The sequence below is a fragment of the Saimiri boliviensis genome, chromosome 14 (assembly GCF_048565385.1).
Source record: "Saimiri boliviensis isolate mSaiBol1 chromosome 14, mSaiBol1.pri, whole genome shotgun sequence".
NCBI classification, from domain to species: domain Eukaryota; kingdom Metazoa; phylum Chordata; class Mammalia; order Primates; family Cebidae; genus Saimiri; species Saimiri boliviensis.
In genome coordinates, this window is record NC_133462.1 from 79763300 (window position 1) to 79789215 (window position 25916).

Genomic DNA, 25916 nt, shown 5'->3' on the forward strand with positions numbered 1-25916 from the left:
GCTAAAGTGCAGTGGCACCATAATAGCTCACTGTAGCCTGGAACTCCTGGGCTCAAGTGATTCTCCTGCCTCAGCTTCCCAAAGTGCTGGGATTACAGGCACCAACCACCACACCCAGCTACTTATTTTAATTTTTTAAAAAGTTTCATTTTTTAATTTTATGGATGCATAATAGTGTACATATTTATGGGGCACATTTGATGCTCTGATTACAAGTGCACAATGTGTGATGATCAAATCAGGGTAATTGAGATACTCATCACCTCAAGCATTTATCATTTCTTTAATAGCCCTAGTGTTATTATGAGAAAAAAAAAATTAGACAAATTCTAATCCTACAGTATACCTGCCCAGGACTCCTCAAAACCATCAAGGTCATCAAAAACAAGGACAGTCTTAGAAATTGTCACAGCCACAAGAAGTCTGAGGACATGTGAGGACTCAGGTGCAATGTGGGGTCCTGGGTGGGATTCTGGAACAGAAAAGGATATTAGGTAAAAACTAAGGAAGCCCAAATAAGCTATTGTATTAGTCTGTTTTCATGCTGCTGAGAAGAAGGAAGGGAAGGGAAAGGAAGGAGAAGGAAGGGGAGGGGCGGGGAGGTTCAGACAGTAAGTGGTAGAACTAGGATTTGAACACGCAGCCACACAGGCACCAGGGCTGCTGCTCTATACCACCATACCACATACCTCCCTTGCAGGAAGCTCAGGATCTTTGGCTTCCTTTCCTCAGAGCTCCAAGCAAACCCAGATGCTTGCTTCCCGTCTTCCTTCCATACCACCCAGCCAGGACAAGCCCTGGGAGATGGTTCTGGCTTAGTTAGAAAAGCTCTGACTGCAGGACGCCCTGGTGGCCTCCCCAGGTCCCTGAGTGTCTCCTCTCTCTCCTGCCACCCTTGCAGGCTAAACGGGAGCTATGAAGCTCTGAAGGGAGGCAGCACCATCGAGGCCATGGAGGACTTCACCGGGGGTGTGGCAGAGACCTTCCAAACTAAAGAGGCCCCAGAGAACTTCTATGAGATTCTAGAGAAGGCTTTGAAGAGGGGATCCCTGCTGGGCTGCTCCATTGACGTAAGTGGCTCATGGGTTCCCATTCCAGGCACGACGCTGGGGCTGCAGTCTGCACCAGGTACCCTGGCCACACCTGAGGACGGTCTAACTGTTGGGAGGCAGTGTTTATTCCTACTAATTAAAATACAAGTTTTAACCAGGAATGGTGGTGTGTCTCTGGAGTCTGAGGCAGGACGATCCCTTGAGCCCAGGAGTTCGAGGCTGCAGTGAACTATGATCGTGTCACTGCTCTCCAGCCTGGGTGACAGAGCCAGACCCTGTCTCTAATAAATGAATAGCAAATAAAACACAGGTTTCTATTTAATGGTTGTCAAGTGACCGAGGTAAGATGGAGCGATCTTGAGGCCCACACAGGCACATTGTCACCTCCTTCCCCCCGTTTCTTAGCTGCCTCTGTCCTCCAGCCCTGCCCTGAGGCCGGGACCCCCGGGCCTGTACCCTCACAGCTCTCTCCCTGCTCGTGCAAACAGGCACACTTGTCCACACACAAACATCGAGGTCAGTGGTTTGATTTTACTGAAATGAGATCTTTCTATCTAGTTTTCTGAAATTCGTTTTGTTTTCATTTTATATACTATGAAAAAAATAGCAGATAGAAGTCTAACAGTATCTTTTAAAATTTCTTTATGCATACAAACACGCACACATGTATAATTTTACCTCATCTTTCTAAAACTATTTTTGTTGTTTTTTTATGGACTGCTATGACACTAGGCATTTTTTAAAAATAGATTCCAGTTTTCTGTTTCCTCTTAGATTTCCGCTTCCTCTTAGCCTTGGGGTCTGTTTTTGCTCATGAATTAGCCAGTTTCTCTGAACTTTCAGGTTTGTGATGCAGAGCTGTGCTTCCTATTGTTCTTTTTCTTGAAACAGTCTTGCTGTGTTGCCAGGCTGGAGTGCAGTGGCACAATCTCAGCTCACTGCAACCTCCGCTTCCCAGGTTCAAGTGATTCCTCTGCCTCAGCCTCCCAAGTAGTTGGGATTATAGGTGCCCGCCACCACACTTGGCTAATTTTTTGTATTTCAGTAGAAACGGGGTTTCACCATGTTGGCTAGGATGGTCTTGATCTCCTGACCTCATGATCCACCCACTTTGACCTCCCAAAGTGCTGGGATTACAGGCGTGAGCCACCGCGCCTGGCCCGCATCCCGTTGTTATATGCGTCTTTTCATCTCTGGGATGTATGTGTCGTGTCTTCTCTCTCATGCTATACTACATGAAGGTGATAAGTTGTTCTGTTTGGGAAAAAAATAGGGAACTCTTCAGTGAAGTCCACACCGGGAATGGGCGCCTCCCCATCCTGGAGAGAGACTGGAACTTACCGTATGTCACTGCTAGACACCCTGGGGGAGTCCCGGGCATAACCCACGCTCATGGCCTGCACCTGGGGCAGCAGGAGGGGCTGGAGGTTGTGACTGGGCCAGCCACGTAGCTGGGTCTGATCCAGTAGGGGAGGCTTGACAGTGGGTGTGACTCTGCTTTTTCCACCTTTTAGACCAGAAATGCTGCAGAATCTGAGGCCCGGACACCGTTTGGTCTTATTAAGGGGCATGCCTACACTGTAACGGGAACTGACCAGGTAGGCGACTTGAACTCCAACTGCAGGGTGCAGGGAAAGGCGTGACAATACTAGTCCCTTAGGCATTTATTTAGTGCATTGCAGTTTAAATGTCTGCCGTTCAGACATTTCAGAGACTATGTCACCTGAAGAGGCAGGCTGGGATTCAAAATGGCAAACCAGGAAAGAGAGAAACCATGTGATTCCACCGCAGCACAAAATTCGTTTAGCAGGTGTAAGTGCCTGGTCTTTGTTTTTAATTTCCTTTCTTTCCCCATTTATATCAGTCCTGTGTTAGGATTATCCAGAGAAATAGAATTACTAGGGAACCATACACACACACACACACGCGCACACACACACACACACACACACACACACACACACACACAGTTGACCCTTGAACAACACAGGTTTGAATTTATATGGGAATTTTCTTCCATCTCTGCCATCCTCAAGACAGCATGACCAACTTCTCCTCCTCCTCCTCCCTCTCAGCCTAATCAACATGAAGATAAGGATGAAGACCTTTATGACAATCCACTTCCACTCAATCAATAGTAAACAGACCTTCTCTTCCCTATGACTTTCTTGATGACATTTCTTTTCTTTGGCTTATTTATTGTAAGAATACAGTGTATAATGTAAATAACTATAAAATATGCATTAATTGACTCTTTATGTTATCGATAAGACTTCTGATCAATGGTAGGCTATTCAGAGTTAAGTTTTAGGGAAGTCAAAAGTAATACAAGATTTTTGACAATGCAGGAGTGTTGGCACCCCAACCCCCACATTGTTCCAGAATCAGCTATAAAAAGATTTGTTGTAAGGCATTGGCTCATGCAATTGTGAAGAGTGAGAAGTCCCACGATCTGCTCTCTGCAAGGTGGAGACCCCAAAAGCCAGTGGTGTAGTTCTGGTCTGAGTCTGGAGGGAAGGCCTAGCAACCAGGAACCCCAAAGGTAAAAGTCTCGGTCTGAGGGCAGGAGAGACTGATGTCCCAGCTCAGGCACCCAGGCAGAGAGAGTGAATTTCTCCTTCTCTGACTTTTTTGTTCTAGTCAGTTCTTCACAGATGAGATGAGCCCACCTGCACTGGGCAGGGCAATCTGTTTTACTCCATCCACTTAAATCTCATGTCACCCAGAAACACCCTTGCAGTCAAAACCGGAATAACCTTGAAGCAAATATCTGGGCACCCCATGGCCCAGTCAAATTGACACATGAAATTAATCACCACGAGTCCCATTCTCTGCAGCTATAGCCCAGGGTAAAACTGATCCCTGGAGACACCCAGACTCCACACAGCACCACCTTGACTTTGAGGGAGTGGTTGGTTACGAGGACATATCCTTGAGGGACATGAGGGGAAGAGAAAGAAAGAGAATCAGATAAAAGAGGAAGGCAAGAAGCCAAAGGTTTCACTCTCCCAGGCTCAAGCTCAGCAAAGCCCAGAAGTCTACCTTGCCCACTCTATGCCTCCCCTGGACCAGTCTCCAGCCCAGTACTTAGAAGGCACAGGTGTCCCTGGTCTTCTGTGGCCACCCACATTTTGAGTGGCATCCTCTGAATGTGTGGGGAGTCAAGACCACAAGACCACAGAAGGGAGGCCCTGCCCTTCCTTATCACTGGAGCCAAGGTGTGAGAAGCAGGTAGACTCTTTGGGATGCTTTAGAATGTCGGCTATTTGTGTTGTTTCCTTTGTCCTCCTTCCCCATCTGTAGATGCCTTGCAGATCACTCACTCGAGAGCACATGTGATTTTCTAGGTTAGATCTTCTACGTATTCCACCTAACAACAGAAACCTCCCATCATCTTTGTTTGCTGGATTTTGCTGTCTCTCCCCCTACAAGGAACTCACCTGCCCTGAACATTTCAAATTAAACGAGCCTTTTACATGGTGAGCCACAAGCCACGTCTTGAACTCTGAAGAGTTGATGTTATTTGAATTTTTACACGTCCAAAATACTATTTATGCCAAATGCATGAGGATAAAACGTTCTGACTGCTACAGTTTCTGATTAGTTGATAACTAGAAGTCTTTTATTTTCACTCTCTTCCAAAACCCTTCTCAAACGCATTGGCCTTTGTCCCTGTTTCTGGGCAGAGAGGATGAGGGCACACCGGCTCAAGGGCAATCGGGGTGAACAGCAGGAATCCTCATAGACACCTGAAACAAGGAGAATATTGGGTTTAGAAGACATAAATGCTGTTTTTATTTATTGTTGTGTTTAAATTCCCAGCACATGCTTATTTTCTTATCATTCGTCTGTGCATAGGATGCTAGGATGAAGAAAGTTCAGTAATAGTTCCAGGAGCACCTTTGAGGACTACTCTTTACCATTCACTGGGATAGATGCTGAAGATGTCTAAGACTTGGCTCTTGCCTCTAGGGAGATCCCAATCTAGAGAGAAACTCATCCATTTGTAGATTCACGTGGACTCACTTCATGTCAATTACAATTCTACTTTACTTCTTAGATGTGGCATAAGCATTTTCGTGCTTAATATCGTATCATTGGCAATACTAGCAATTATTCAATAGGAATTAGAAGATTCCAAGGGCTGGTTAAGAACTGGTGAACTTTTACATACCTTCAGCAGCGTTTTAGCCAAGAGGCTTTCCACAAAACTGGTCCCGGATGGAGATGGTCCCCTCTGGCGCACATGGATGAATGTGGCCAAACCTCCACCATATTTATCATTTCACACTTCCCTCATACTTTTCTCTTCTAGGTAAACTTCCGAGGCCAGAAAATCGAACTCATCCGAGTGCGGAACCCTTGGGGCCAGGTTGAGTGGAATGGGTCATGGAGTGACAGGTCAGTCACCCTATCCCGCGAGAGAGGCAGGTTCCCAGAGCGTGTGGGGCCAGAGCTGGCTTTTACAGACATGTGAAGGAGTGACCTGTCTACTGTCCTCCTGGGCTCTGCCTCAGGATTCTGGGGTGGCCTTTCTTCTTCCCCTTTCAGTCCTCAAGCCCACCTTGCATCATACTTGATTCTCAAGAAAGGCTTCTACAATGGTACTCTAACTTTCACGAATTGTATTTATGTCAGTACGTAAACGTGTTGACATAAATACCAATGATGTGGTGAAAAGCTTTATCTGCAGTTGTGAGTAGCTCCAGTAAGCAGCGTGTGTGTGTGTGTGTGTGTGTGTGTGTGTGTGTGTGTGTGTGTATTTGGAGTTTGGGAATCCCTGGAATATTACCTAGCATGTAACTGTAGGATTCTCTCTGATGGTTACTGACCGTGGTGGAAGCTTGATGGCCCAGCAGAGAAATAGAAGTGGGGCTGAGCATGGTGGCTCAGGTCTATAATCCCAACACGTCAGGAAGCCAAGGCGGGAGGATCACTTGAGCATGAGAAGTCTAGGCTGCAGTGAACTATGACTGCACAACTGCATTCCAGCCTGGGCAACACAGAAAGACCCTATGTCTTTAAAAAAAAAAAATAATAAAGGAAGTGGAATGGAAATTTCGCCTGTTACAGAGCTGTTAACCAGAGTTTTGGCCCCTAGTTATAAATAAAGGTCTGACTTTTCTGTATGTGTCCCCACAGCTCCCCCAGCTCTAGTCCCTTGGGAAGTAGCCCAGGTACCTGGGAACCAGCGATGTCTGTGTGGGTGCATGGCAGGACCCGCAGGAAGCTCTTGCTCCTCCTCTGCTCCTGGGGCTCCTGAAGGCCTTTCTTGCCACACCCAAGGCCCCTGAGCTTCTGGGGAACTCTGAAGCTCATCTGGAATTTGGTTAAAACTGAGCCAGTGTTGTTTGCCCTCAGTCCCGACAAAGCTACCAGGTCACCAGACATGGTGCAGCCGCTGCCGTGTTAGCCAGACCCTGGCATGAGGGCGGTGCACACAGGCATGTGCTTTCCAAGCTGCCATCATCCCCAGGGGGCTCTTGTCCCACCGTTCTTGGCTCTGGTCTTGGCTGCCGCCTTCTGAGAAGCAAAAAGCACTGGCAGGTTTGAGCTGAGACGGGCTGAGGAGGGAAGAGATTGGCCTCCCTCTCCTGGCAGAAATGGAAAGCACAGAGAAATACTGAAACCAAAACTAGTGAGACTGCATCATGCTGTAAGCTGTGCAGCGCCCCTCAATGTAGTAGTCTATAAAGGGAAAATGGGCCATTCTCTCCCCTTTTCTGGGACTCACAGAGGTAAAAATAAAGAAAGCAGCCAGACGTGGTGGCTCATGCCTGTAATCCCAGCACTTTGGGAGGCTGAGGCAGGTGGATCACCTGAGGTTGGGAGTTCAAAACCAACCTGACCAAAATGGAGAAACCCCATCTCTACTAAAAATGCAGTCGTTTTTTAGCCGGGTGTAGTGGTACATGCCTGTAATCCCAGCCACTAGGAAACTGAGGCAGGAGAATCGCTTGAACCTGGGACGTAGAGGTTGTGGTAAGCCGAGATCGTGTCATTGTACCCCAGCAAAACACCACAAGAAAGAAGAAAGAAAAGGAAAGAAAGAAAGAAAGAGAGAGAGAGAGAGAGAGAGAAATAAAAAAGAAAGAAAGAGAAAGAAAGGAAAGAAAGAAGGAAAAGGAAGGAAGGAAGGGAGGGAGGGACGGATGGAGGGAGGGAGGGAGGGAAGGAAGGAAGGGAGAGAGGGAGGAAGGAAAGAAGGGAGAGAGGGAGATGGGAAGGGCAGGCAAGCAGGAATTCTGACTGGGGCTAAGGCTGGAATGAAGTTTGTCTTCCACTCACACAGCCTCCATGGGTGATGGGGGCGCAGGAGCCATCCTGACCCGCTGACTTTGCTATGCTGCTGGTGACCATGAGTAGGGTTGAAGGCACTGCGTGGCCAGCCTGTCAGGCTGATTGTCTGGATTTGAGCCACTTAGAGGATAATGGCTCCAAAAGCACATAATGGCTGCTAATTCCGCCCTTCTGACCCTGGCCCACGTGCCTGGAGATAGGGTCCTGCTGATCCTCCCCTCTGATCTCCTGAGCACTCACTCCCCTGAGGCTGAGTGGAGATCACAGGGTGAGGAGAAGCTGCCACATCGGCTGTAGCACCACTACAGTGGTGATGTACTTTGAACTATTTGGAAGTGGCTGTGGGGGTCACAGAAAATGCAAAGAACTTGGAGTCATAATGCTGAGTTTGGAGGGTGACGGGCAGTCACTCCCGCTCCTGCCCTTTGCTGAGCGCATGTCCATGGGCCACCCTGAGCCCTCTTGTTTGCAGGACGGGCACACCTAGCTCACAGAACCCCACCTGACCTTGCTAGTGAGGTCACATGCAGAAAGTGCCTGGCACAGACAATATCAAGCATGGGCAAGTGTAAGGCATGATCACTTTTCCAAGTGTCAGCTTACCCACTAAGAGGAGAGCCCAAGCGCTGCTCCAGGTCACAGGGGAGTTGGAAGCTAAGCACGAAAGTCTGTGGGCTTGTGGCTTCCAGCTGGGCTCTTCTGCTATCCCGCTGGCATGCAACGCCTTGTGACCGTCCCATAATAACCTTCCATGTCGGTGGCTCAAATCATCCTCAGGGGCATTTTATCCATCAGCAGCACTTGGAGACGTACTTTCTGACCAGCCCTCTTATCTGGGGGCCAGGGGCTCAGCAGTCGCTGCATCCCCGGGTGCATTTCTAGGACCCAGTGAGTAGTCACTGAGCAGGACTTACTTCCTCCATCACCGCACGCTGTAGGCTCCACATCAAGGCCATTATGATTCTTCGTGAACCTCTGCCTGAACACCAATTTGTTTACTCCTAGTTCTCCGGAGTGGCGTTCTGTTGGTCCAGCTGAGCAGAAGCGTCTGTGTCACACTGCTCTGGATGATGGGGAATTCTGGTACAGTGCTTGTTCCTGTGTTCACTGCAGATACGAGCAAGCCCCATGGCCCTGGGGTATAAGAAGCACCACATTTCTCTCTCTCCTACCTCTCAACCACCACCACCCCTTTTTTTTTCTTGTTGCCCAGGCTGGAGTGCCGTGGTGTGATCTCAGCTCACTGCAACCTCCGCCTCCTGGGTTCAAGTGATACTCCTGCCTCAGCCTCTCGAGTAGCTGAGATTACAGGCATGCACCACCACACTCAGCTCATTTTGTATTTTTAATAGAGATGGGGTTTCACCATGTTGGTCAGGCTAGTCTCAAACTCCTGACCTCAGGTGATCCACCTGCCTCGGCCTCCCAAAGTGCTGGAATTGCAGGTGTGAGCCACCGCACCCTGCCTTCTCTCTCCCTTTCTGGCAAATCAGATTTATCTGTCTCAGACCCCTCATATATATCCAGATTAGAAAGAAATTTAATCTCCTTCCTGTCTTGGTGGGGGCTCACCTCAGCTCTCAGCTTGCTGAAGAGTCTTCAGGGGTTTCCTGCAATCCAATGGAGGAAGAGCCTCTGGTGTCCAGCCTCACAGCCCTCCTTGGAGCTCTGTTATCCAAGTTTACACAGTGAATTTGAAGACAGGCAACCATGCGGCTAACAGGGTCCATCCCCTCTACGCCCACCTTGGTGAGAAGGACCTTTGAAGGCAGCTTTCCTGAGGGCATCTAAAGATACAGACCTAAGTGGGAAGGAAACATTTCTACTGTGGACTTTCCTTTGGCCTGAATCTTTGTTTAATTGAAAATTTGTACTGAGCCTTCATCTTTAGAATCTTTTACAGTCTTATTTCTTCCTGTTTGGGATCTAGAAATTGGTCCTTCTAACCCTGCAAGACCCAATTTCTGGGTTCTGGCTCTGTTCCCTTCCTTGTGCTCCAACTGGTCAATTCTTGCCTAAGCTCATCTCTATCCTGTAACAGCTTTTAGAACACAACAACCCAAACCATGAATATTCCAGATTTTTCCATTCTTTTCCCATAGAGCACAGCCTCCCTAGTGACTTATTCCGCCTTCTGTATTTTGACAGTTGTCTTAGGCTATTTGGGCGGCTGTAACAAAATACCATAACTGGGCGGCTTACAAAGGACAAAAACTTATTTCTCACAGTTCTAGATACCAGGAAGTCCAAGGTCACGGCACAGGCAGAACCCACGTCTGGGGAGGGCCCTATTTTTGATTTATAGATGGATCCTTCTCCCTGTGTCCTCACATGGTAGAAAGAGGGCAAGGCAGCTCTCTGGGGCCTCTTTTATAAGGGCACTAACCCCATTCACGAGGGCTGCACCCGTACAAACTAGTCACTTCCCAAAGGCCTCACCTCTTAACACTATTACTTTGAGGGTTAGGATTCAACATATGAATTTAGGGGAGGCCACAAACATTCAGTCCATGACAACACGCAGCAGATTTACCCAGTATTTTACCACGGCACAACATAGATATCCATTTTCCAGCTTTGGTAGCTCCACGTTCCCTCCCACCCAACTGCTAACATATTGTAGAACTTTGTCACGGCGGTTCCGCAATTCAAGTCACCGATGACTCAAGGTAACACTAGCCGCAGTAGTGAATAGGCTCCAAACGTAAAAAGCTCAAACACAGTAAAGTTCTTTTCTTACTCATTGTAACAGTCCAGGGAGGATGTTCACGTTCTGTGCGTGGCTCTGTTCACACAGCGATTCAGAGACCTGAACGTCTTCTGCTGCGTGGCACCGCCATCTTCTAGGGTCACATGGTCATTTGCACGCAGCCAGAAGAAGAGAAGAATTCAATGACAAATTGGAGAAGACACTCCTGCTTTCTAAAAACCTTGACTCAGAAGTAAACACATCACTGCTCACGTCCCACCTGCAAATGGAAGGATGGGGTGCAGTCCTGTGCTGGCGAATGCCAGCCATCTCTGCCCCAGGAACCAAGAGGGTTCAAGTTCCCCAGATTTGTGGAAAACATGCAGGGTGGCTTGAGAGATTCCCAAGCTGTCACGTTAGAAATTACAGATGAACTCTGAATTTTGAAGTAGAGGGGGCTTTCAGTTTGGGAGTTACTAGAGAGGAGCAAAAGCTGCAGGCAGAAAGCGGAGGTCTGGAATGAGCATCACCACAGGCATTGCTGCGGAGGAGTAGGCGGTAGACTAAGCCAGCATTTGAGAGGCTGCCTGAGGTCAGGCTGGTGGAAGGAATGTCTGGTGCAGAAGGTGCCTTCCTGGTGTTCCAGGCACCTCTCTGCCTCAGGGCCTTGCTGCCCATCTGCCTAGACTCCCAAAAGAGCTGCTTTGCCCAGTACCTGGAGGTGCAGGTCTCCACTCAGTGGTGCCCATCAGTAAGGCTTTCACTTACCCCCGTTTAAAATAGCATCCCACCCCTAAGCTCCCATCCTTCAGCCCAATTTGATTTTTCTCTGTAGCGCTTAGCATCTATAATCAATCTATATTTTTACCCTTGTTTTTACCTTTTTAACCTTTATTTTACTTTTAAAAATTTTTCCATCTCCCTACACCTTGCAGCCTCCCCACCCCCACTCCTTGCAGACAGGAGCTAGATGATTTATGGATGAGTAATGGATGATGCTCTCACCATCCCTCCTGTGCATCATGTCTCTCCACTTTGTTGCAGGATGGCATTTAAGGATTTCAAGGCCCACTTTGACAAAGTGGAGATCTGCAACCTTACTCCTGATGCCCTGGAGGAAGATGCGGTTCACAAATGGGAGGTGACAGTCCATCAAGGAAGCTGGGTTCGCGGCTCCACGGCTGGGGGCTGCCGCAATTTCCTGGGTAGGTAGGCTGCCTGTCACTCTCTCTGCCACTCCCAAATGTCTATTCCAACCCAGAGACACTGAAGGATAAGGGCCGGGTCCTCAGAGAAAGCCTGAAACACAGACAATAAGATTTCAAAAGTGACTGGGAAAAGAAGGCTGCACAGATTTCGTTGGATAAGAATTGTTTTAGGGTAACTGCTTCATTTTACCACTTCGGTAATTTTCCGTTACAAGTAATGGAAAGCATGACTCATGCCAGTTTAGCCATTGAAAGGATTATCTCACATAATTGAAGAGCTCAGAGGGAAGGTAGGGTGGGCTTCAGATACAGCTCTGTCAGGGCTCTGGTTGCATTTGCTCGTAATTCACTGATCTGTCCTCTTTTCTGTGTTGACTTTTCTCTGTTTGGCTTTCTTTATAATCACAGAAGGGCTGGCAGCAGTATCCAGGGCTTCCTGAGCCCTCATTCACATGAACAGCAAGAGCTTCTAAAAGTCCTCAACTTCCCTCTTATTGGAAATTCCTTGAACCAGTATTGCCCAGTGAATGCTATACATTGATTGGCTTTGTGGCAAGAGGGACTGGCATAGACCAACAAGAATTCATGCCAGAGCAGTGATCGGGGTCAAGCCTACTCAAACTGCCCACCAGCAAGTAGATGCTAGGGGGACAACCAGAAGTGCACTACACTCTCCTTTGAAATACAAAGTGGAAAAATAAAAACGATGGAACAAACTTTAGCAGAGTAGACCCAGAATGTCCTTAAAAAGCTGCATGGGAAATGGTTGAAGAGAAGGTGAAAATGAAAGACAGGATACTTTGCATTCTTGTTGGGGATTATCAAATGTAGGATAGGAGGGCTTATTAGAATAGGGAGAGAAGACGTTGTTTTCCCAAATGTTTTGTAGGATATATAGTGAGGGTGGATGGTGTGTGTGTGTGTGTGTGTGTGTGTGTGTGTGTGTGTGTGTGTGTGTGTGTTTCTTTGTGGGGTTCTTTTAAGAAAGTGAAAATAATCTACCTCTCTCAAATGACAGATACCTTTTGGACCAATCCACAAATAAAATTGTCTCTGACTGAGAAAGACGAGGGGCAGGAGCAGTGTAGTTTCCTTGTAGCCCTGATGCAGAAAGACAGAAGGAAACTCAAGAGATTTGGTGCCGACATGCTGACAATTGGCTATGCCATTTATCAGGTAGGTGGGAGCCACATTGCATTTCAGAGTTCTCCATCTGAGTTCTAGATTCGCAGCTCCTCCTCGGTCTCATGCCTGAGACTCAACCAGGAATTCATGAACTCTGTTGGAAAAGCCAAGAGGAACTTCCCTAGGAAACCCTTCCCTTGCCCATTGCAGTGCCCCGACAAAGATGAACACCTCAACAAAGACTTCTTCAGATACCACGCTTCTCAGGCCAGAAGCAAGACATTCATCAACCTGAGAGAAGTCTCCGACCGGTTCAAGCTGCCCCCTGGGGATTACATCCTGATTCCCAGCACTTTTGAGCCCCACCAGGAAGCTGATTTCTGTCTGAGAATCTTTTCAGAGAAGAAAGCCATTACCCGGTGAGTCAGAGGAACAGCTTCCAGAATCCCACTTTTTTTTAAATATATACTTTAAGTTCTAGAGTATATGTGCAGATCTTGCAGGATTGTTACATAAGTTTGCTGCCACCATCCCCATGTTACCTACATTAGGTAATGTTATCATTCCCCCACCTCCCCACTGCCTGCTATGGCTCCCCTAGCACCCCACAACAGACCCCAGTGTGTGATGTTCCCCTCCCTGTGTCCATGTGTTCTCATTGTTCAACACCCATTTATGAGTGAAAACATGTGGTGTTTGGTTTTATGTTCTTGGGTCAGTTTGCTGCGAATGACGGTTTCCAGCTTCATCCATGTCCCTGCAAAGGGCATGAACTCATCCTTTTTTATGCCTGCATAGTATTCCATGGTGTATATATGCCACATTTTCTTTATCCAGTCTATCTTTGATGGGCATTCGGGTTGGTTCCAAGTCTTTGCTCTTGTGCCACAATAAACATAGGTGTGCATGTATCCTTATAATAGAATGATTTATAATCCTTTGGGTATATACCTAGTAATGGGATTGCTGGGTCAAATGGTACTTCTGGTTCTAGATCCTTGAGGAAGTACCACACTGTCTTCCACAATGGTTCAACTAATTTACACTCCCATCAACAGTGTAGGAAAAGTGGAAGTCAAATTGTTTCTATTTGCAGATGACGTGACTGTATATTTAGAAGATTATTGGGAAGGTATGATTATATTTTGCAGTGTGAGAAGAGCATGAGATTTGGGGGGGCCACAGCAGAATAATATAGTTTGAATATATATTCCCACCAAATCTGATGTTGAGTTGTAATCCCCAGTATTGGAGGTGGGGCTTGATGGGAGGTGTTTGGGTCATGGGGACAGATCTCTCACGGCTTGGTGCTAGCTTTACAATAGTGAGTTTGCATGAGATCTGGTTGTTTAAGAGTGTGTGGCAACTCCCCGCCCCCACCACTGGCTCTGCTCCTGCTTTTTCCAAGTGATTTGCCTACTCTCCCTTCACCTCCCATGATGACTGTAAGTTTCCTGAGGCCTCCTTAGCAGCAGAGTAGATGGCAGCACTGTACTTCCTGTACAGCTTGCAGAACTGTGGACCAATTAAATCTCTTTCCTTTATAAATTACCCAGTCTCTGGTATTTGTTTACAGCCATTACAGAATGGCCTAACACAATGGCTGTCCCTCTTATTTGCATTCTGGACAAGGTCTGACTGACTAAGCGTGGCTAAGGGAAGGGGTGTCAATGCATGGGGTCTGCAAACCCTGTGAATTGTAAACACCACTGAACAATAAGGGGTTCAATGGGACAGAACCTTCCTACAGCTCTAGGCTCTTCAGCTCTGCAGATCCCAACGAGAAGTTAATCTACAATTAAGGCAGTGTGCTTTTCTGCCCCTACAGGGATATGGATGGAAATGTAGACATTGACCTTCCTGAGGTGAGTCTTCTAATGTTGCTATGGAGTAGAGGATTCAGGTGATGGTTCTGGAAACCTTCCATCTAATCACAGCATTACATAAAACTCAGCAGTTCGGGGAATGGTTATATGCGATCAAGTAAGCATCTGTGATTCTAGCCTCCTGGAGACCAAGATGTGTGTCTTCTAGTCTGTGCTCTTCCAGTCCTGACAGGACCTGGCATGGGAGCGAGGTGGGTGCTTGGTATAAAGTTCTGTTCGATGTCATCTTTCTCTGTGCTACTGTCAACTGAAATAACAAACACAGAGACACTCTCTAAAAGAAAAGGTATTTATCCGGGGAAAAAGAACTGCAATGGAATATGTATGCCATAGTAAATTATGTGCATATTTGGGTGGGTAAAGGGCTGACGAAGGTTTTTAAAGAAAAAAAAATGAGAAGGATTACATACTTGTTTTGAAATAATTATCCTTGGCTATAAAGATCAATAACAAAGGTGAGCCCAGTCTGATGTTGGACAGGCAGTTCCTGAGCGGAGGTAGAAGTATTTTTGTGTAAGGTTGCAAGGGCCCCTGTGAAAGATTGTGGTTTTTGCAGCCTTTTGTGATATTTTTGTTATCAGGTAAATAAGCATGAGAATTTTCTGACCTTCCCGAGCTCTATTTGTCAGGGTTTTCTTTTTTTGGAGGGATGGAGTGCAGTGGTGCCATCTCGGCTCACTGCAACTTCCACCTTTAGGGTTTAAGCAATTCTCCTGTTTCGGCCTCCTGAGTAGCTGGAACTACAGGTGCCTGCCACCATGCCCAGCTAATTTTTGTATTTTTAGTAGAGACAGGGTTTCATTATGTTGGCCAGGCTGGTCTCAAACTCCTAACCTCAGGTGATCCACCTGCCTGGGCCTCCCAATTGTCAGGGTTTTCTTAACATTAGTGACCTCATTTTGATTCAGTAACTTCCACACTACCAACTCCACCTGAGAGGAGGAGGAGGCTGCCACTTCTGAAGGGTGTAGACTATCTTTTAATTGTTGTGTTTTTTGGGGGGCGGAGACACAGTCTCTCTCTGCCACCAGGCTGGAGTGCAGTGGCACAATCTTGGCTCACTGAAACCTTCAACTTCCTGGTTCAAACGAGTCTCCTGCCTTAGCCTCGAGAGTGTCTGGGATTACAGGCAAGCGCCACCACGCCCAGCTAATTTTTGTATTTTTAGTAGAGACAGGGTTTCACCATGTTAGCCAGGTTGGTTTCGATCTCCTGACCTCATGATCTGCCTGCCTTGGTCTCTCAAAGTGCTGAGATTACGGGTGTGAGCCACTGCATCCAGCCTAATTGTATTTCAAGAAAAATAAATAAAAAGTAAACCAGAGAGGCAGGGAGATTTTTTTACTGTGGATTCGGGGTAGCACATTACGTCTCCCTTACGTTGTATGTGTGTGGACGGGGAGACCTGGGGGTGGTTTCACCCTTGTCCAAGGGCTGGAGGACACTCACAAGGCACTGAAATACTCTAGCTGGAACAGTCTGACACACCCAGGTCCGCAGAGATCGGCTTTTCGGAGGAAATTTGCTGCTCCGTGCTGGGGCACAGCTTATTAATGGTGCTAAAAACACAATGAAACAAACAAACAAAAAAAAACCACCCAAAACATTTACTGAGCTCTTTCTACGTACCAAGCCCAGAGTTTAGTGCTAGAAACAGACTGTTGCCTTCAACGATTTTACCATCTATCAAAACAGATCAATGAAGCAAGTCATTCCAGTCCAAGGTGGTGAGAGGTAAGCTAGAAGAAGTGCAGCAAGTGTGAAAATCCAGTGGCCAGGGGCTGACTTAGGCAGGCATCAGGGGCCTTGAGCCTCCTCTTCTGTAAGATACCTAAACCTAGGGGGTGTCTAATGGTGGTATATTAGGCACTGCAATAAACAGACAAGGCAGGGAGATTAGAGGACCACAGGATGGGATGGAGAAGGGCTCCACAGGTCCAGCTGATAAAGTCCTTCTAGTCTCGCCTTCTAAGGAGCCTTTGTGAGGAAACGTACCCATGCTACGGGACGTAGCTTGCACACACTGCATCGGGAGGGGACATGGGGCTGGCACACAGGGTCCTGGCTTCTTTCCTGCTATTTTTGTCATGTTTCTTTTTTGTGAATCATTTGGTGCAAGTTTCTTTGGCTGTTTTTTAGCCTCCGAAGCCAACTCCACCTGACCAGGAGACAGAGGAGGAGCAGCGGTTTCGAGCTCTGTTCGAACAGGTTGCTGGTGAGGTAGGACACGCCCCGCTTCCATCTCCCTACTGGGCTGAGGGCCTGGGCCTGGCTTCCCAGCAAAGGGTTGCAGTCATGGGTTTGGTCAGCAACGTCGTCCTGAGGCATGATGGAGCTCGTCGCAAAGTAAGATCAGCACTGATCACTGAAGGTCAGAACACCACCTTGTTTACATCTCTTACTTACACAGTCTGCCGCCGGGGATGGGGCCAGTGAGCCCAGAGGAGCTCGGAATGGGCCCAGACACTTTTTTGATTTTTAGTTCTGTTTTGTCTGAGACAGGGTCTCACTCTGTTGCTCTGGCTGGAGTACACTGGTATAAGCCTACCTCACTTCAGCCTCAAACTCATGGGCTCAAGAGATCCTATTGCCTCAGCTTCCTGAGAAGCCAGGACTACAGGCACCTGCCATCATCCTTAGTTAATTTAACATTTTGAAGACAGAGTCTCACTATATTGCCCAGGCTGGTCTCAAACTCCTAGGCTTGAGCAGTCCTCCAGCCTTGGCCTCCTAAAGTGGTGGGATTACAGGTGTGAGCTACCATGTCTAGCCCCAGGTGCTTTCTTTAGGAGGCTAGAGCAAGCCTTGAACAGGTGGCTCCTTTGAACTCTGCCTGAAAATCACTGCCATTAGAACTCTCTCTGCTCTAGTCAAAGGGGGTCCCTATTAAATTGCAACGTCCTATCCTTGGTACCCCACCCCATCCCAGCCCTTTCCACTGCTCAGCTTCCTTTTGGGGGATCCTGGATGGAGAGCCCCACACAGATTCAGGCTTCCCCTCCACCTGCTGGGGTTGGGGGAGAGAAGTCTTTCTAGAAACTGCCCCACAGGTGCTCACTTGGAGCCATCAATAAGATGAGCTGATAAACTAATTCACGTCCAGGCGCTAATGACTCTGTGAGTTTCCTATGTTTCCCCAAACTGGGGCTCCTGAATTATGAAAGGGATCAACTGGAGGGGTGATATCTAAACCTAGGGGGTGTCTAATGGTAGTATATTAGGCACTGCAATAAACAGGCCAGGCAGGGAGATTAGGGGACCACAGGATGGGATGGAGAAAAGGGGGGCTCATGTGACTTTGCTTATAGTACAGCAGGAAGGTGGCTGAGTGCAGCCCTGGGCAGACAGAGCGTGGTGAGGGAGGAAGGCAGTGGTGACCTCCCTGCTCCAGTCGCTATCTGGAGCACACTGGGTCACACCCAGCATGACAGGCTCAGAGGAGTGGAAGAGGTTCATTCAGGAGGGATAGAAGTTGTCAGACAGAGATCCAGAGTTTGGAGAAGTGGAGAATGTTGCAGGAGTTTCAATGAATCTTTATTAACAACCAAAAGAGTACCTCTAGAGTACAGACCTCCTCCACTCACATCCTGCTTTTCTTCCAAGCTGTTCGATGACTTGGGCACATGGCTCCGTTTCTCTTTCCTCCTCTTTCAGTGGGGGCCTGGCTGGAGCAGGGCTTTCTTACCAACACCAAACATCCCATACCCCCATTCCCCAGGCACAGAGGCTTCAGGATAACCATTCTTAACATACCTGTATCTGCATGTATGTATGTGTGTGTCATATGTGTAGACATATGTTAGAACATTTCATCACTTCAATAAGGAACGCTTTACCCATTATCAGTGCTAACCCTGTACCCCATTTCCCCCAGTCCCAGGCTACTCATCTACTTTCTCTATAGATTCAACCTACATATTCTGAATGTTCAATATTCAGAAGCACCCCACAGCGTACCCCCACACAGCTAGCGCAAAATCCTGACCAAAATGAGCTCTCTGTCAGTGATACTGAAACACACATGTGCATACAGTCACCTGGGCATCCTGGGCAACATAGGGAGAGCCCATCTCTGCAAAAGTAATCAGCCTGGCATGGTGGGCATGCCTACAGTTCCCGCTACTTGGGAGGGTGAGGTTGGAGGATTGCTTGAGCCTGGGTAATAGAGGCTGCAGTGAGGTGTGGGCACACCACTGTACTCCAATCTGGATGACAGAACGAGACCCTGTATCAAAAAAAAAAAAAAAAAATAGGCCTGAGACTCTCCATTTCTAACCAGCTTCTGGGGTGAGAACTGCCGAGATTTCCTGAAGTGTCTTAGATCCATGATTCTGAAATTCACCCTTATTCTTCATTCTAATTAAGTCCTTAGGTCTTAAAAACAGGACCATATCCCCAGGTCATCTGATTTCAAAGGTCCCTGGGGTAAGCCCCAGATGCGGGACTGTTTTAAAGCTCTCCAGGCAGTTCTACTGTGCAGAGGAAGACTCAGACTGGTCTTCCCAAACTACCTCCAACATAAGAAGCATCTGAGGAGCTTAGGACAATTCCAGGAGTGGTTCTGAGCCTCAGGGAATTTGGGCAACCACCGCCTTGCCCTGCCTGGCTTTCCATGTGCTTTCCTGGATTGGGATGTCTCTCCAGTTAGGCTCTCTCCTAGTTGGGCTGGCATGTCCCCGAAGCATGTGACATATGAGACATGTAGCCACAGCTACACAGGAGAGGGGCGTCTGTCCACAGCAGGGTCCTGAAGGCTGGTCTGTCACTAGAGCCAAATCAAGCTCAGGACTGATTTAAAACAAAACAAAAAATTAAAAAAGAAGGTGCCAAAGGCTATAAAATGCAATTGTCTCCACTTCAACAGGACATGGAGGTGACAGCAGAGGAGCTTGAGTATGTTTTAAATGCTGTGCTGCAAAAGAGTAAGTGCTGCCCCCATCGGGGTCCCGGGGCACCTATGGAGGGATGAACAACCACACTGCCTGGGTCCCCTCCCGCCACCCCCTAGACTCCCTGCTCCTCTGAGCTGCAGACGTGCTTCCCAGGGCTGACTTGAAGGTAGACTTTAAAAATAGCTGTTGTTGTTCGTATCCTGATCCCCACAATGATTCAGGTTTAAGTAGAAATTTCTTAAAAATGCTGAAAAGCCTAATGACAAAGATAATCACAAATGATCTCACCACCGTAAATAACCACTCTTAAACATATGTGTATCTGCATGTATGTACATGTGTGTCATATGCATAGACACATAATGCTAGGACATTTCATCACTCCAATAAGAAACCCTTTATCCACTAACAGTGTTAACCCTGTACCCCATTTTCCCCAGCCCCAGGCAACCACTCATCTACTTTCTTTCCCTATAGATTTGATTTACATAGTCTGAATATTTTATATAAAAGGAATCATAGGCCGGATGCAGAGGCTCATGCCTGTAATTCCAGCACTTTGGGAGGCCAAGACAGATCTCTCAAGATCAGGAGTTCAAGACCAGCCTGGTCAACATGGTGAAACCCCATCTCTACTAAAAATACAAAAAACAAACAAACAAACAAAAAAATTAGCTGGGCTTGGTAGTGGACACCTGTAGTCCCGGCTACTTCGGAGGCTGTGCAGGAGAATTGCTTAAACCTGAGAGGCAGAGGTTGCAGTGAACCAAGATTGTGCCACTGCACTCCAGCCTGGGCAACAGAGTAAGACTCCGTCTCGGGGGGAAGAAAGGAATTATACAATACGTGGTCCTTTCTGACTGCTTCTTTCACACAGCATGGTGTTTTTGAGGTCCATCCATGCTGTTGCATGTATCAGTGGTTCATTCCTCCTTACAGCCAAATAGCATTCCATCGTATGGATGAGCCCCATTCTGTTTATTCTTTCGTATTGGTGGCTATGAAGGTTGTTGTCAGTTTTTGGTCATTATGAATAATGCAACTGTAAATATTCCTGTGTAAGTGTTTTGGGTGAGCATGTGTTTTCACTACTCTTGGGTATATAATTATGAGGACGTTCCGATCACTGTGCAACAGTCCATGGTTAGTTACATGGCGGCACAACCATCCTCTTAACAATATGTTTAGTTAAGAGAATTGTTTATGTTTAATGTTTTAAAAAACTATCCAACTGTTTTCTAAAGTGACTATTTCACATTTTCACCAGCAGTAGTATGAGAATACAAATTTCTCCAACAAATTTAAATCCTGCCATTAAATATGCTTCAAAAATTCGATTAAGGGTTATATAATACCCCATTATATACACATAGCCTAATATATTGACCATGTCTTTCCATTGGTCATTATTTTACTTCCAAATTTTTGCCACTATAAATAATGTGATGACAAAAGTCTTCATATGTAATTCTTTGCTCTGGATTCTTAAAACCAGAATACCTGGATGAAGGCATAGTCCCACTTTTATTGCTTTGTTCCCATTTTGCCAATTTTCCTTCTGAAAGGCCCTATTAACTTTTACTCCTACCAGTATCATAAGAGAGTTGCAACATCACAGCCCCAGATTTAGCCACATTATTGGGCTTTCAGCAGATGGGGACATAAATTTATGTTATTGGGGTCAATTGAATTCAGCTTTCATGTGCAATTTCAGAAAAGGACATCAAATTCAAGAAGCTAAGCCTGATCTCCTGTAAAAACATCATCTCCCTGATGGACGTATCCTTCCAAATATTTGAGCAGAAGCAGACACTGATGCTGGGCTTTAAGCACAGTGGAGTGATTTTCAATAGTGCGGACGCTGTGAGAACATGACATCCTTAGCCAGCAGAATGTTTTTCTTCACAGAAAATAACCCAAAGCTGGGGGACCCCGATGCTGAAATTGGATCAGAATCAAGATGCACAAGACTGCTCCGTGGCGGGGGTGGGGACGTTTTGAAGGGACTTGGGGGTCTTTTTGCCACTTTGGGATCCCGTCTAAGGGAACAGAGTCCTGCTCTTGTGAACTTTCTGGGGCCACCCCCATCCTACCTCTGCCGTTTCCCCTCTTCAGAGATTTGTGGTTTAATCATTAAAACCATTTCCCCAGGACCCCAAACCTGTGTCACCTAGGCCAGCCCATCAGCCGTTTCCCTCTGCAGTCCCCGAGCTGAGGCCCCACAAAGAGCCTCAGGTTGAAACGCTGCTCACGTTGTCTCCTTAACCCACGTGGCACAGACCAGCGGCAATGGGAAGCTCGAGTTTGATGAATTCAAAGTGTTCTGGGACAAGCTGAAGCAGTGGATTGTATGTAATCTAGAGCAGGGCAGAGTCCCCCAGGCCTCTGGGGGACCCCGTGAGCCTAGAGCAGAGGGGATTTAAAAAGGTGCAGCAGCCTTGCAGGCTAGAGGAGTTGGATTTGGACAGGGGAGAAGCCATGCTATTACAATGCTTATGGGAGTACCACTGTGCTTCCACCCAAAACGAAAAGAAAGACGAAAGGGAGACTGACTTATTTAAGAAGGCCTAGCCCACCTGTAGCCACTGCGGCCCCTGGAGGGTATCTCTCCCGGCTCTGGGCTGGCCGTCACCTGCTTACTGCCATCGGCGATGCCTTTCAGGCACTCTCCTCAATGTCTCTGCTCTCTGCCCTTTAGAACCTTTTCCTTCGGTTTGACGCGGACAAGTCCGGCACCATGTCTACCTATGAGCTGCGGACAGCACTGAAAGCTGCAGGTAAAGACTAGAATGCAGGTGGCGGACTGCCCACAGTGACCTGAACAGACGGCAGGTCTTCTCTCTGCTGCTCAGGAGGTGCGCCTCGGAGCCCAGTTGGTGCTTCTTAAGGTCACAGCCATTGGAGTGGCAGCACCAGGGTTCAGACCCAGGACTCACTTGCTGACACCAGGGCCCTCATTTTAAACCACTGTGAACATAGGTAGAAACTTTGTAAATGTATCTGCTAAAAATGAACTTGGCCTGCCCTCTGGAGGCCTCATAGCCTCTGACCATGTTTTCTGGCCCAGCACCTACACATGGCTCGTTGGTGGCAAGCTGCCGTGATTCCAGACTTCTAATTTCTGCTCTCAAATAGATGGTTGTTATCATGGATGAGACCGAGCATGCAGTGCCCATGGTTTGGGGACCACACATCCCTCTGCCACCTGTGGCCCTGTCCCGGGCTTTGTCAGTAGCAGACTCTGAATCCAAACTGGATGACTGAGTCATAGTTTATACTCTGTTCCCTTCCATGAAGGCTGGGCTCCAGCTGGGATTTTCCACCCTCGGTCCACCGCTGGATGGCTGTTGGTCTCTCTGTGGTCCTGTGTACTGCGCACACAGCCATAGTTTCCCTGGGCGCTCTGCAGCCCTCCCATGCCGGGCCCCCTGTGCTTCTCACCAAGCACACCTCGCAGACAGAGGCCTCCTGAAACTTATAAAGTGGTTCCCTCCCAAGGAAAGCAAAAATCTGGAAACATGTCCAGGCTCAGGCCTGATAAAAGGATGATGTATACACAGCCAGGACCATCTCGGATCCTATGAGAGGAAGAAGAAAATCAGATGACTTACAAATGAGCAAAGTGCCAGGCTGAGAAGGACGCTGGACTTTCTTAGAGGATGGTGACCCTGTTTACAGGATAGGAGTAGGAACTGAGCAGGGAAGAAAGCGCTCAGAAAGGAGGGGCGTGGCCGGGTCTTTCCTACCTTGATGTGGCGTGGGGGGATCACCCCACATCCTCTCCTCTAGCCCCAAACACTCTGACTGCCATGCAGGCTTGAGACTCTGTGCTCTGCCTCTGACCCGCCTGCTCCTCCGCTGTAAGTAGGAAGAAGCAGAAAGACCCTGGGTGGATTTCTGAACATTCCTGCAAACACTTCCTCAAAAGTGAACATGTAAACCAAAATGAAAGGGGGAAAGAAACCACTTCTAAGGGCACTGATTAGAAATCAAAGCACTAAATATTGGATCTAGAAGGATCTTCACTTTGCCGAGACCCCTCCCTTAACAATGAGGAAACCAAAGCCCACGGCTAGAGCAGTGCCAGGGCTCAGATCCAGGCCTCCTGGCCGCAGCCTGGCCTTCCTCCCCTATCGTGGATGTGTGGGAATGGGCCCCTGGCACCGTGTCATTCACCATGGGCAGCAGCATCCCTTCTGAGAAATGTTCTAGGGCCACAGCTGGAAGTGACGTGAGACATAGAACACGAGGGGAGATGGGTGGAAGAATGAGTGTGGGCTCAGACACCAGCCAGTGCGAAGCTCTCCCAAACAAAGCTTGCTATAAAGTCAGCAAGACCCTATGGGTGATAATTGGCATCAAAACTAAGATCACGAACTCACTAAACTCAGAAGGCATTAAACACAGAAAGCACACCTGAGAGTCCCCAGCATGACAGATTCACACTCTCATGCTGCATTCACACCAAGGGCAGCAGTCCCACTGGGTCTGGGGACCCCAGCTTTGAGGAGTGGAACAGTGGCTCCCTCTTGTTAGCCCTCTCTTCTGCTGCCTGGGGGCTCCCTCGATGGTGCAGACACCTCGGGGCTCAGATACGGTGGATCCCGAGTCTCCTCCTTCCTCCCCACAGGCTTTCAGCTGAGCAGCCACCTCCTGCAGCTGATCGTGCTCAGGTATGCGGATGAGGAGCTCCAGCTGGACTTTGATGACTTCCTCAACTGCCTGGTCCGGCTGGAGAACGCGAGCCGTAAGTATCCAGCGAGGCTGAGGGTGCACCTCAGGTGGCATCTTCAGTCACCCTCCGTGAGCGCGTGAGAAACAGCCTGGTGAAAGTAATGGCAGAGACAGATCACAGAGAGCCATGGTCTGATGTGTGCGGACAGGTAGGACTGTGCAGTTGGCTGCGGGGCAGAATGTGCTAGCCTCCCTTGCAGCGCGTTTCTTAGCATCGCCTGTCTTTATACATTCATAGTGCCTCTGCGGGAGGATGATGGGGCAGGGGCAGGTTTCTGCCTTGTGTCTGAGGAAAGGTTCAATTTCAGGTTAAATCCCATCATAGCATATAGCAATAGGGGAGTCTCAGTCCCGCCTCCTCCTTCCCTGTAAGGCCTAGCCGTTGACCCAGTTATCTCAAACAAGATTTGTTATACCAAAAGTAGACAGGGATTATGTGCCGGTATTCCTCGGTATTTTCAGTTTATCGTCATAGCCATCCCGCCCCTTACAGGGGGTTTTGAGGGTGAGAACAAATGAAGCATGTCCAGGGCTTATAACTCAGCACCAGGGTGGCTATGAGGACATTCCCTCTGTGCGGGTGCTAAGGGACCCATGCCTCCAAGGGTTCCTCGTGCTCTGTTTAATGCTCTGGCATTTCTATCTTGAAAGCCTAATGACTTTGAAGCAGGGGGCCCCGTATTTCCATTTTGCCCTGGGCCTTACAAATTATGCATCTGGTCCTGCTTGGTATTTTCTAATCTATGTTCCATAGCCCACTTCAAGGTATGAATATTTGATTTTTTTTTTTAAGGCAAGGGGCTGGGCATGGTGGCTTAGGCCTGTAATCCCAGCACTTTGGGAGGCCAAGGCAGGTGGATCATAAGGTCAGGAGTTCAAGACCAGCCTAACCAACATAATGAAACCCCATCTCTACCAAAATTACAAAAAATTAGCCAAGCATGGTGGCATGCACCTGCCTGTAATCTGGGTTACTCGAGAGGCTGAGGCAGGAAAACCACTTGAACCTGGGAGGTGGAGGTTGCAGTGAGCCGAACTGCACTCCAGCCTGGTGAGAATGCAAGACTCCAGCTCAAAAAAAAAAAAAGTCTGGGGCTGTGACCCTCGGTTACCAGCATGACAGCTCCCTCAGCTTCTCTGGTGATAGAACACTAATTACTTGCTTGAAGCACGGCCCCTCTAGACTCTAAACTCCAGGAGAGCCGTAATTTGCAGGCAATTAATGAACATGTGTTGATTGAGAAATTATGAAAGAAAACCAGAGAGAGGCGAGCAGGCCCCAAAAACCCTAGTACGTCGAGCCGGGCAGCTGGGCTTTCCCTTAGGGGAAAGTGGCTGGTGAGAGGTACATTCTAGAAAGACCCCTCCTGAAAGAGAATCACTTATTAGAGTTATAGGGCGGTCAGAGCAGACCCTAGAAATAATGAGGTTTGCCAGTTTCTCTTCTCTCAATTGCTCTTCCCCTTTCTAAACCACCCAGGCCTAATCCTTCCCAGCAAGTGGGCTGGGAGTGCCTCAGCTTTTTCTGATAATAGAGGACTATTAGGGTAAAGACCCTTTAGACTTCACACCACGCACTCTGGGATCCGCACATTAGATTTGCCTGGAGAACTTTTACAACTAACAGGGATGGAGCTTTACTCCAGTGTTATTTTAACTTTTTATTGTAAAAATTTCAACCCTCCACTTAGATATAAAGAATCACACTAGGTTCCCATGCACCCCACACCAGCACTTCTCAAACTTTGCTATACATTACAAACTCCAGGGGTGCCTAAAGGAATGTTGATGACCAGGCTGCACAGAAGACCAATTATATGAGAGTCTCAGAGTGGCACACAGCATCGGGATTTATACAAATTTGCCAGGTGTTTTACACCCAGCCTCAACAATGATCATCTTCCTTTTTCCTTGTGCTGCCACGACATGCACTTTTTTCCCCTAAATAATTTAATAGCAGATCTCAGAAACTCTGTCCACTTATCTGAACATCTCAAGCTGATAGGCTTGTTTTTAGCATCATCCTCATG

The 25916-nt window shown here is 47.8% G+C and overlaps 1 protein-coding gene across 2 annotated transcripts in view; it reads left to right on the forward strand.

Annotated features, from left to right (window-relative positions):
* Nucleotides 1-25916, forward strand: part of CAPN9 (calpain 9) — a 58343-nt gene that overhangs the window by 18685 nt on the left and 13742 nt on the right. For both annotated transcript variants that reach the window (XM_003940768.4, XM_074385314.1), the window contains exons 5-18: nt 902-1070; nt 2567-2650; nt 5368-5453; nt 8358-8435; nt 11086-11246; nt 12268-12425; nt 12585-12793; nt 14203-14239; nt 16400-16480; nt 19125-19182; nt 20867-20931; nt 21432-21500; nt 21851-21929; nt 23783-23899. In XM_003940768.4, coding sequence (XP_003940817.1) covers nt 902-1070; nt 2567-2650; nt 5368-5453; nt 8358-8435; nt 11086-11246; nt 12268-12425; nt 12585-12793; nt 14203-14239; nt 16400-16480; nt 19125-19182; nt 20867-20931; nt 21432-21500; nt 21851-21929; nt 23783-23899 — 1451 coding nt within the window. The remainder of the gene's footprint in view (nt 1-901; nt 1071-2566; nt 2651-5367; nt 5454-8357; nt 8436-11085; nt 11247-12267; nt 12426-12584; nt 12794-14202; nt 14240-16399; nt 16481-19124; nt 19183-20866; nt 20932-21431; nt 21501-21850; nt 21930-23782; nt 23900-25916) is intronic.